Genomic DNA, 12,060 nt, shown 5'->3' on the forward strand with positions numbered 1-12,060 from the left:
AGAACCTAATAGTCACAGAGAGCGCATTTCTAACACCCACCTCAGCGCATGAAATATCAACCATTATTATGTCTAGTAAAAATAGCAAATGTTCTGACATTGACGGCCTGCAAATTCAACCAGGTAAATATGTCATAAATATAATCTCTACAATTCTTGAACATATAGTGAACTGCATTTTTGCAGAAGGCGTTTTTCCAAAGAAACTGCAACTAGCCAAAGTTGCTGTAATATTTAAGGATGGCGACACTAACAGTTTCACAAACTACCGTCCTATTTCCATTCTACCGGTTTTTTCCAAGTGTGTTGAGAAACTTATACTCATCCGCATCACTAATTTTTCAGATAAACACAACCTTATAACAGAGTGCCGATTTGGTTTTAGAAAGGGACGTTCAACAGAGACAGCTCTGTTGACTCAGAAAGACTATATTTTGGAATCATTTGAAAAAGAACATTACACATTAGGTATATTTGTCGACTATTCTAAGGCTTTCGATTGCGTTAACTGTGCTGCCCATCGCTACGAAGGGCACCTGAATCCTACAAACGAAACCGAAACCACCTTCCGACTGTCTGCCGCCATCTGGCGTGTTCCCCCCACTGGCACACAACACTGGGGCAAACCCTCGCCCTGCTTCGACTATGAACCCGGGTGTGGCAGCCCATTGCAGAGACAATGAGCCAAGGTGTGGCAGCTGGTCGCACACCACTGCCTTTTTATGGCATGGACTGTTGATTTTAACCACCATGTGTATTCTTATTCAGTTTATCATAAAGTTTCGGTTTTAATCGTCAGTACTGTCGTCATCAATCAGGAAAGCAGGCGTTCTTGGCGTAAGTCGAGGGCTGCCTGTGAGGCCTGCAAAGTAAAAAGGCAAGGTTTCGTCGCCACCGGACGCCAACCCACGCTTTCGGACGCCATCGGAAGTTTACGGACGTTTAAGCAACGCTCCAGTGCTTGAGGATACGTCGTTACTGCAAGGCATCTTTCTGCTTCGCCGCGACAATCGCCTACACCAAGCACGGTGCACGCTACAAGCGCTCCAACTCCCGACGGCACGCGAAACGCAAGGTGGGCTCATATCACGTTTCTCCGCACGGCGCGCGTCCACGAGAGACTCAGGCGCTGCATGAAATACGAGCCTTCCCGCCGCTGGCATGGACGACGTTGAATCAACATGCCGGGGCGCCAGCGCGGGAGCTGCGAGTGGGGCCAGACCACGGTGAGCAGTCAAGCTCTCGTTGAATGTGAAAGAGCAGTACGAGGCCGACCGGGAAGAACACTGCACCGAACTAGATGCAGCTTGGTCAAATGTTGAACGCGTCTTGCGAAAGCTATCGGGCGCGGAGCAAAGGGAGTTTGAAACCACCGAGGACACGCTTCGTGCGAGCTTCGCAGAATATAAAGACGCAGCTGCCAAATACGAGGCTTTCTTGGTGACCACGAACTGTCCTGAAAGCTTACTACAACGCGACCAACAAAGAGAAATTGACGTCAAGCGTGACGAGCTCGTCATGGGATGTCTAGACAAGTTCCGTGCGGTTCGCAACACCGCGCAGGACACAACGTCGCAGAGCTCTCGGTCCACCCGTTCCGAGCGGTCTTCGTCATCCCAGCAAACCAGCTCGTCTACGATTACCGTAGCGGCGGCGCAGGCACGCGCGGCAGCAGAAGCGGCCAAAGCGAGGTGCTTTTCAGTCGAAAAGAAGCAGCCATGAAGGTGGAGAAAGCCAAACTCGACGCTGAACTCGATATTTTGCACCACGAAAAAGAGGCAGCTGCGGCAGACGCGCATGCGGGTGTTCTGGAGACTGCCGCGGAGCAGGATGGCGGGGAGAGCCTTCGTGCGCTCCCCTTGCTTGACTCAAATAAGCGCACTGAGGGCTACGTTCTGGCCCAAGCCACCACGCATGACCCAAGGCATGTCTCTTCGGAACCTCGCATGACTGAGGCCGATCACGGAGATGTCCATGATGAAGTGAATGTGCATGCCCGGATTGAGGAGCACCAGACTAGCCGGCAGGCGGATCAGCTATCAACGAACGCCTTGGCCTCAGGCGGCGCCAGTTCAGAAATGACCGGCGTCGTAAAATTTCTGTGCCGGAAGGACCTCCTGTCAACTAGGATGACACGGTTTGATGACCGCCCCGATGGTTTTCGGGCATGGGCATCCTCCTTCAAGGCAATGACGAGTGACCTCGACCTTTCTGCCCAGGAAGAGCTAGACCTGCTCATCAAGTGGCTTGGGCCGGAGTCGTCTGCACAATCTAGTAGGCTCCGGTCCGTGTACGTGCAAGACTACGAGGCAGGGCTAAATGCTGTCTGGAAACGGCTGAACGACACCTACGGCAGTCCTGAGGTCGTTGAAGATGCCCTCATGAAGCGTCTAGAAGACTTCCAGAGAATACCCTATAGGGACAACGTGAAGCTCCGAGAACTTGGCGACCTCCTCCTTGAACTGGAGACAGCGAAGGCTGACCCACACCTTGCTGGTTTAAAGTACTTGGACACAGCACGAGGTGTCAACGCCATCGTTGCAAAGCTTCCACCTGGGCTTCAGGAGAAATGGATGTCGGCGGGCTCAAAGTATAAAAAAGGCAATAACACCGCATTCCCACCATTTTCATTCTTCTCAAAATTCGTTAGAGACGAAGCTGAAATGCGGAATGACCCGAGCTTCATACTCCGTCAGCAGAATACTTTGCCTGACATCCAACCAAGGAGGGAGAAGCAGGCTTCCAACGCCGGCAAAGGAAAGACAACAGTGTCCTCCAGGAAAACTGATGTGGATTCGAAACCAGAAAGCTGCTACGCGACAACCCTGAATGCCGACGGACAAAAAGAAAAGGAATTGAGGGACCTAAGTAAGTGGTGCCCCATCCATAAGAGACCACATTCTCTCGAAAAATGCCGTGTGTTCCTTGGGAAGACATTCGACGACAGCATCACCTTTCTGCGAAAGCAAAGGATTTGCTTCAAGTGCCTGAAGTCTACGAGCCACTTCTCGAAGCAATGTGAGACAGCCGTTAGGTGCTCTGTGTGTGAGTCTACCGAACACCATGCAGCGCTTCACCCGATGGTTACGCGGACATACAGCCCTTCTAAAGCTGCAGAAGGAGAAGACAACACTCAAGAGGCAGGAGGAAGCGTAACTGCTACGCGCACCGAAGTGGGTGACAAGGGAGATCAAAGCAAGGTCTTGTGCGAGGATCTGCCTGGTGAACGTAACCCACGACTCTCAACCGCACAAGGCAGTAAAGGCTTACGCCATTTTAGATGATCAGAGCAATCGGTCACTGGTGACGTCGGAGCTCCTAGATCTCTTCCGTGTTGATGGGGTACCCACAGGCTACACTTTGAGGACATGCTCTGGAATAACGGAAGTTACTGCAAGGTTGGCGAACGGTTTCTCGGTTCAAGGTGTGAGTGGTGACGTCGACCTGAAGCTTCCACCGTTGCTTGAGTGCAATGACATTCCTAACAGCAGGAGCGAAATACCAACACCTGAAGCTGCTCGGTGCTACCCACATCTCCAGTCGATAGCCTGTTTCATCCCTCCGCTGGAACCAGAGGCAGAGATATCGCTTCTTCTTGGCCGGCACATCATTAGGGCCCATAAGGTGCGTCAGACATGCAACGGTCCACACGATGCGCCTTACGCCCAGAAGCACGACTTAGGCTGGGTGATAGTTGGGAATATTTGCATCGGCCGGACGCGGAAGCCAGGTACCATCAACGTGCTGAAGACTCACATCTTGAGCGACGGACGTCCATCTCTGCTAGAACCTTGTGACAACCATTTTGTGGTGAAAGAGCACCCTGTCCTGGCGTCACCCGGCAAGCGTGATCCCACGCTGGATTACGGGTTGGCAACGGAACCGAAGAACTTTGCCTGTACGCTGTTCCAAACGACTAGTGAGGACAACGAGCTCGCTCCCTCTATAGAAGATAGAGCATTCCTTGACATAATGGAAAACGAGTTTGTCCAAGATCAGTCTAACAGCTGGGTTGGTCCTCTTCCGTTTCGCATACCGAAACCCCGGCTGCCAAACAACAGGCAACAAGCCTTGTCCCGCCTTCTCGGACTACGCCGCACTTTGCGTAGGAATCCTGAAATGAACGCGCACTTCGTGGCCTTCATGAAGGAACTGTTTGTGAATGACTATGCAGAACCTGTTCCACCGCTCGCTGATGGCAAGGAGTGCTGGTACTTGCCTTTGTTCGGGGTGTACCACCGTCACAAGCCAGAGAAGATCAGGGTCGTCTTCGACTCCAGTGTTCAGTACAAAGGAGTGTCTTTGAACAGTGTCCTTCTCACAGGTCCGGATCTCACAAACAGTCTCATAGGAGTGCTGATACGCTTCAGGAAGGAGCCAGTGGCAGTGATGGCAGACATTCAGAAAATGTTGTACAGTTTCTTTGTCCGTGAAGATCATCGCGATTTTCTTAGGTTCTTGTGGTTCGAGAACAACGACATGTCAAAAGAGATTGTTGAATACCGCATGAAAGTGCACGTCTTTGGGAACAGCCCATCGCCCGCTGTGGCTACCTATGGACTTCGGCGAACGGCTCGACAAGGCTCACTGCTGTACGGGGAGGAAGCGGCGAAGTTCGTGGAAAGAGACTTCTACGTCGACGATGGCCTCAAGTCAGTTCCCACCGAGGAAGACGCCATCAACCTGCTGCGAAATACACAGGAGATGCTGGCAACGGCGAACATACGTCTGCACAAGATCGCTTCAAACCAGGAGAACGTGCTAAAAGCATTTCCGGTTGAAGATCACGCAAAGGACTTAAAGGAACTCGACTTTACTGCAGAGACGATGCCCGCGCAACGCAGTCTTGGGCTCCTTTGGAATGTGCGCGAGGATACGTTCGTATACCGTGCTCCACCTCAAGGCAGACCCTGCACGCGGCGTGGTGTTCTGTCCACTGTTAATGGCCTCTATGACCCGTTGGGTTTTGTGGCTCCAGTGACAGCACGGGCAAAACACTTTTTGCGTGAGATCACAGCGGAAGGCTATGACTGGGATGCTCCGCTTCCAGCTCACAGAGCGCAAGATTGGGAAGACTGGAAGAGCTCGCTTGGGGCACTGGAAGACCTGCAGATCCCCCGGACTTACGCAACTTCAACAATGCTTGAAGCTGAGCGAAAGGAAATTCACATAATGGAAACTGAAAGCGCAAAATAGACACGGACAAAGAAAGGGGACAACAGGACGAGCGTAGTTAGCGCTCGTCCTGTTGTCCCCTTTCTTTGTCCGTGTCTATTTTGCGCTTTCAGTTTCCATTTGTTGGTAGTTAGCGCTCGTCCTGTTGTCCCCTTTCTTTGTCCGTGTCTATTTTGCGCTTTCAGTTTCCATTATGCATCACCAACAGGCCCAAACCATGACCCTTTTGAAATTCACATCTTTTGCGATGCGTCCACAAAAGCCGTCGCAGCTGTGGCGTACCTCAGAGTTGTTGACAAAGAGGGAACGCGACATGTGGGTTTCATAATGGAAAAAACAAAGGTGGCACCCCTGGCCGAACCTACTGTTCCAAGACTCGAGTTATGTGGAGCTGTCCTTGCAGTCGAACTGGCTGAACTCGTGCAACGCGAGCTGGACATTCAGCCGGATGCAGTGAAGTTCTACATCGACAGCACGGTTGTTTTAGGCTACATCTACAATGAGACCAGAAGATTCTACGTTTATGTGGCAAATAGAGTGTTACGTATACGCAAGACCACACGGCCAGAACAGTGGACATACATCCACACGAGTGAGAATCCTGCGGACCACGGCACAAGAATGGTGTCAGCGATGAAGCTCAAGCACACGACCTGGCTCAGTGGCCCCCACTTTCTCCGACAAGGCGATGAACCAGCCCTACCGTCACCTGTCTTCAGTCTTGTATCTCCAAGTGAGGACAAAGAATTACGCCCGGAAGTCAACACGCTGGCCACAGCAGTTACGTCATCCAGGCAACTCGGTGCGGAGCGCTTCCTTAGGTTTTCGAGCTGGAAAACACTTGTTCGCGCAGTGGCATTTCTTCTTAGAGCTGCGCAGCGTGTCAAGGGTCTGACCACGCAGGAAAGTGCCGCCGAATATCTTTCTACAGCGAGAACTGTAGTAATTCGTGCTGTTCAGCAAGACTGCTTCTCTCAAGAAATAAGCCTCCTCGAGAACAAAAGACCTGTTCCCAAGAAAAGTCCCCTTCGAAGACTCGACCCATTCATTGATGGGAACGGCCTTGTGCGAGTCGGTGGCCGCCTCAGCAGAGAGGATCTACCTGAAGAGGAAAAGCATCCTCTCATCATACCGAGCCGACACCACGTCGCCACACTGCTCATACGTTACTACCACGAGCAAGTGCAGCATCAAGGCCGACACTTTACTGAAGGAGCAGTCAGGTCGGCTGGTCTGTGGATCATCGGCGGCAAGGGACGCATCTCGTCCATCGTAGGGAAGTGCGTCACGTGCAAGAAACTGCGAGGGCGGTCACAGGAGCAGAAGATGGCCGATTTACCAGTAGACCGGCTGACCACCGAGCCCCCTTTCACCAACGTAGCCGTCGATGTCTTCGGACCATGGCTGGTTGTTGCTCGCCGTACAAGAGGTGGAATGTCCAACACTAAACGCTGGGCGGTGTTGTTCACGTGCCTAAGTATTCGTGCAGTGCACATCGAGGTGATCGAGGCGATGGACACGTCCAGTTTCATCAATGCACTCCCAAGATTCCTGGCAATCCGGGGATCCGTCAAACAAATCCGCTCTGACTGTGGCACAAACTTTGTGGGAGCGTGCAGAGAGATGGGAATCAACCCAAATGATCTGGGAAGCTCGACACCGGGGAAGTTTCTCAACGAGAAAGGCTGTACGTGGGTATTCAACCCTCCGCATGGGTCTCACATGGGTGGAGTTTGGGAGAGAATGATAGGTATCGCTCGTCGGATATTGGATTCCATGTTGCTTCAGACGCATCATAACCGTCTGACCCACGAAGTCCTCACGACCTTCATGGCAGAGGTCTCAGCTATCATAAACGCAAGGCCTCTCGTTCCCGTATCCTCTGACCCGGAAAACCCCATCATCCTCACACCAACGGTGATCTTGACGCAGAAGCTGGGAGCTTCAACTTCAGCCTTTGGGGAAGCTCTACCAAGCAATCTGTACCGACGTCAGTGGCACCAGGTGCAAAACTTGGCCAGTGAGTTCTGGAAGAAATGGCGCACCGGGTATTTGACTACCTTGCAACAGCGAAGGAAGTGGCAGATCGCTCTACCTGACCTCAAGGTCGGAGACTTCGTCTTGCTCAAGGAGAAACAAGCCAACCGGTGTGAATGGCCGGTCGGGGTCGTCACTCAGTGCATACTCAGCGCCGACGGGCACAGTCGAAAGGCTGAAGTCAAGACAGCAAAAAACGGGATCGTTAAGATGTTCATCCGTCCCATATCAGACATTGTTCGTCTGATGACTACCTGATACCATTGTGGCGCCCACGAAGCGGTGCACCAGACGGGGAGTGTAATGCCCATCGCTACGAAGGGCACCTGAATCCTACAAACGAAACCGAAACCACCTTCCGACTGTCTGCCGCCATCTGGCGTGTTCCCCCCACTGGCACACAACACTGGGGCAAACCCTCGCCCTGCTTCGACTATGAACCCGGGTGTGGCAGCCCACTGCAGAGACAATGAGCCAAGGTGTGGCAGCTGGTCGCACACCACTGCCTTTTTATGGCATGGACTGTTGATTTTAACCACCATGTGTATTCTTATTCAGTTTATCATAAAGTTTCGGTTTTAATCGTCAGTACTGTCGTCATCAATCAGGAAAGCAGGCGTTCTTGGCGTAAGTCGAGGGCTGCCTGTGAGGCCTGCATATTAACCACAAGATTTTACTAGAAAAGTTGGGGTGCTATGGTTTTAGAGGAATATTTCAAAAACTAATTGAATCTTACTTTGCACATCGCTATCAACAGGTGACAATTAACGGTGTTGCTTCTGAATTAAGGCCTGTAAACACAGGAGTGCCGCAGTTCAGTATATTGGGTCCATTGCTTTTTAATTTTTATATCAACGATGTTGTTAATATTGACGTAGAAACGAAATTTGTCATTTATGCCGACGACATGAGCCTCTTTCTTACAGGAAAACACCTCGGCAATCTTATAGAAACCGGCAATGCGTTGCTAAATAAATTGGATGCTTGGAGTAAAGCCCATTCCTTGACCATAAATGAAAAGAAAACGAAGGCTGTTCTGTTCCGTGCCATGCGAAAACCTGCTGAGATAGATGTCGAGCTGAGACTTGGGTCAAAAAAGATTGAGTTTGTCCGCGTAGTAAAAAGTCTTGGAGTACTTTTAGAAGAGCACATGTCTTGGAACGACCAATTAGAAGCTGTTCTGAACAAACTGTCTAAAGCAGTAGGTATCATGTGTAAATTCAGATTTTTTTTCCCTCAGGAAATAAAACTGTTACTTTATAACTACCTTTGGTTTGGGGTACAACAACGAAAAGCAACATAGAAAAATTGTTAAGAATTCAAAAGAAAGCCGTTCGTACAATTGTTAATGCCGCGTATGACGCCCATACGGAACCTATTTTCATGTCCTTGAACCTATTACCTGTAACGGAACTTTACCACTCCACACTTTTAAAACGACACCAACTAGCTCTTAAGAATAATGACGCGTTCATGATACAACTTTCCGGGCTGAAGGCAAAACAACAAGTGCGAGATTTGCGTGTAAATGAACGTTGGGAAAGTCCAAGAGTTAGAACGAACTATGGGTACGAAAGAATTCACTATCAATTACCCGCCCTGTTAAATGCCCTGGAGTCGTCTTGTAGCAATGTATAAGCGGTTATTTTACTCATCAAAGAGAGTTTTTTTTACTGTTTTGTGTGCATTTTACTTGTTTGCATCTGGCTGCTTGCTTGTTCAGTCTCATTTTTGTGTTGATTTTTGTTAATATTCCCAATGCCACTTGCCGCCTGTTGCACCGGGGGGCTGGGGCTCGTCAAGCCGTTTCTTACGGCTTTTTTCCCGGCTCCCTTTGCGCGAAAGTGATTTGTTTGTTGTTTTTTCCCGAAAAAATAAAAATCAAATCAAATCAAATCAAATAGCTCTTTTCCCACTACAAATCACGATTAAAATGTTTGTGCAAATACACATGCTGACTTGTATATGCTCACATTAAAATGCATAATTCTAAAATTACCACTAAAATATTTGATTTTTGCGAAAAACCGACTCTATCAGAGAACTTTCCGCTGTGCTGGCTATAAAAAGAAGAAGAGCAGATGTATTTCTAAGGTAACTAAGTTATACTCGCTCTCGTGCATTCGGTTTGTTTTCTTGCTGAATTTATTTGTTGGTTTTCTAAGTGTGATATGTCCGTGTTGAATGTGTCTATGTCGTGCTGCACGCTGTTACAATCGGCGTACGGTGTTGCGAAGACCGTCCTCAATGTTATCGGATTCGGCCACCCAAGCTTTCGGTCGTCTGGTTCCCCCCCCCCCCCCCCCCCCCCCCTCTTCCCCTCCGCACTCGTCGGCGAGGAGCGACCCGGCTTTGTACACAATGGCGCGGCGGCGACTGGCGCTGCTGCTGGACACAAGACGCTTTCGGCGGCTAGACGGTCACCTATAGGTGACCGTCTAGCCGCCGAAAGCGTAAGCGCCTGCCGGCGAGGGCAGCCAGAACGACCGAAAACGTCGAACGGAGGTGGTGACAGAGGCGTCGCGCGGCACCGCCCTTTTGGCGGCAGGGCAAATGCTCCTGTCCACTTCGCATCGTGGGGATCCTTTGCGGTGGGTCCGAGACACCACTGTTCAACCAGCGCCCGACGCCGGACAGCCAACGGGGCCCAGGCGTCCCCCTGTCGCTTCATCCTCGGGTAGTTCTAAGGGCTTCGACCTTAAGAAGATTGCACCACCGAAGTCAACCTGACGTTGACCTGTGCGAGAGGCAAAGTTCCCTCCCTCTATGAGTTTGTGGGCGTCAATTTCAGCGCCACGGATTTTCGGGATTGGTGCGTTCGTGAAAACAGCGGTAGAAAGTGGGAAAGCGGACGGACCCAACTTGGTTATTTAAATAATCTCGCGCGCGCAGGAGCGCAGCGCCCTGTTCACTCAGTCAAACGCCATGTAAATGCCTGTCCATAAGTTGCTTTCTTCACCCTACTCGGCCCCAGTGTTTGCCCCAACTCAGGACCAACGGGCGCCATCACCGATCCGCAACAACGCTCAGCCGCTCCACATTGTCACGCGCACCTTTTTTACCAGTTTGTGCGTGACCAGTTAGTAAGTGCACTAAGTACCTAGTTTATACTGTGACGAGGAACTGGTCAGTGTTCTATTAATGAGTGCCACGACCTTTTCTTTTTAAGAGTGCAGGCAGGATGAAAGTGCAGGCGAGACTCTTCCTGGCCTGCCCTTTGCGAGCCACGAGGGGCGCCAACGAGCGCAAACAACGCGCGTACACCGGGTGCGACGAGACAGACGGGTATACTCGGTTACAACTCAAGAACGGCACCACCTCATGTAGTGTATCACTCCGCCAAAGCGCCGGACCCGTGACCTGAGTGCGCGCGCGTTTTGAAAGGGGTTTGCTATGAATGCGTAATATCGTCTGCCTTGTCTCACGCAGTTTGTTTGTCGTCACTGGAGTAGTTTATAAACATATTAGGTCCACAAAATCACGGGAACGGCTCACGCCATGTTCAAACTATTCCCAGTAACGCCCTACTTGCGCAGCGCGGAGAAATATCCGGCTGCGGTGATAAGGCACAGCGGCAACTTCCGGTGCCGTTCTTAAGTTGTCACCGAGTATAGTAAGTGTACGCTGCGGGAGCACGAGATGCGAAGGAAATGAAATTTTCGAGACGCAGTTCCGATGGGAAGCGGCCGTTTATCGGTGCTCTTGATGCAATGACTGCCTGTCCGTCCACTGCGTGGACGTGACCTGCGGGGTGGATAAAGAGCTAGTGTCTTATACGGGCCAAGGAACGGGGGAAAGCTAGCACCCCCTCCCAACCGCTGCCGGTGGACGCGCAGTGCCCCTTCATTCTCAACGAGCTATGCACTGCGTTTTCCCTGACACGAGGAACGCGAGATGAGAGAGGCGTGGAGCACGGCTGGAGGCAGCTGAGAGTCGTCCTTTGCAGGTCACCCGATACACCCTTATATCATATACACTACAACGCCGCAACCAGGCTGACCGAGCTCTAACAAACTTCCTCGCGTGACGGCGTTTACGTGGGTGTTTCCGTTTATCTCGCTGTGAGCGGCCGTAAATCAGGCGGCGCCATTCTGGAGGTGCGTGACCGGAATCGGCCACATAGGTTCGCCGCCGCCATCGCTCTGCAGGCGACCGCCTACGGCTCCAAACCGTATCCACCTTTCCACTCTGCCAAAAAAAGGCGCGCAGGAATGGAGGCACAACTTGACCGGCACTCGAAGGGACTTGACGCACGGAAATCCAAGAAGGCACTGGTAAAAAGAAGCCGCACTGTCCAACTGTTACATCGAAACAAACAAACAAGCGAAAAAGAGAATGATGCGTTGACGTCTTCGCCCGTATGAGCAAAGTGATTTGCTTAATTTGCGTTGTTGAGGGCCTCTACATCGCCGCTTATGTAAACGCCGACTTCATGAATTGCCCTGTCGGTAGGCGCCAAGTTATGCCTCCGGATATATGCAGACGTCGACATCGCACAGAGATGGACATAAAAAATAGCACTCCAAGTTTCGAGATTGGGTTGGCGCTGGTTGCATTGTTTCACTGTGAAAATGGACCGAGTTGCGGATGCCAGTTTTGAGAAAATTCACCCATTTTGTGGTAGTGACCTCAGAGATTTGCTAAGGTTGAACTTATGTGCGGCAAACGGCGTGAATGGAGGAAAGAACGCGCTTTTCGGGCACGTTTTGTTTCGCGGCATAGCCTTTACAATGTCTATCTCAAATGTGTATCCGAAAGTGGGCGCCCAAGGGAACGCGTTCACCGTCGCGTGCGGCGTCTTATTTTCTCCCGTTCATCCCCCATAACATAGCACGTTTTACGACTGGA

The 12,060-nt window shown here is 51.1% G+C and overlaps 1 protein-coding gene across 1 annotated transcript; it reads left to right on the forward strand.

Annotated features, from left to right (window-relative positions):
- Nucleotides 1-1,718: 1,718 nt before the first annotated feature.
- LOC144178923 (uncharacterized) lies at nucleotides 1,719-7,470 on the forward strand. The gene is made up of 3 exons (XM_077707069.1): nucleotides 1,719-2,590; nucleotides 4,110-4,758; nucleotides 6,136-7,470. Exons 1-3 carry the CDS (start codon nucleotides 1,719-1,721, stop codon nucleotides 7,468-7,470), a joined length of 2,856 nt encoding a protein of 951 aa, XP_077563195.1.
- The last annotated feature ends 4,590 nt before the right edge of the window (nucleotides 7,471-12,060 follow it).

The sequence above is a fragment of the Haemaphysalis longicornis genome, unplaced genomic scaffold, assembly GCF_048455015.1.
Source record: "Haemaphysalis longicornis isolate Haplotype H1 unplaced genomic scaffold, Haemaphysalis longicornis Haplotype H1 scaffold_4, whole genome shotgun sequence".
Classification (NCBI taxonomy): Eukaryota; Metazoa; Arthropoda; class Arachnida; order Ixodida; family Ixodidae; genus Haemaphysalis; species Haemaphysalis longicornis.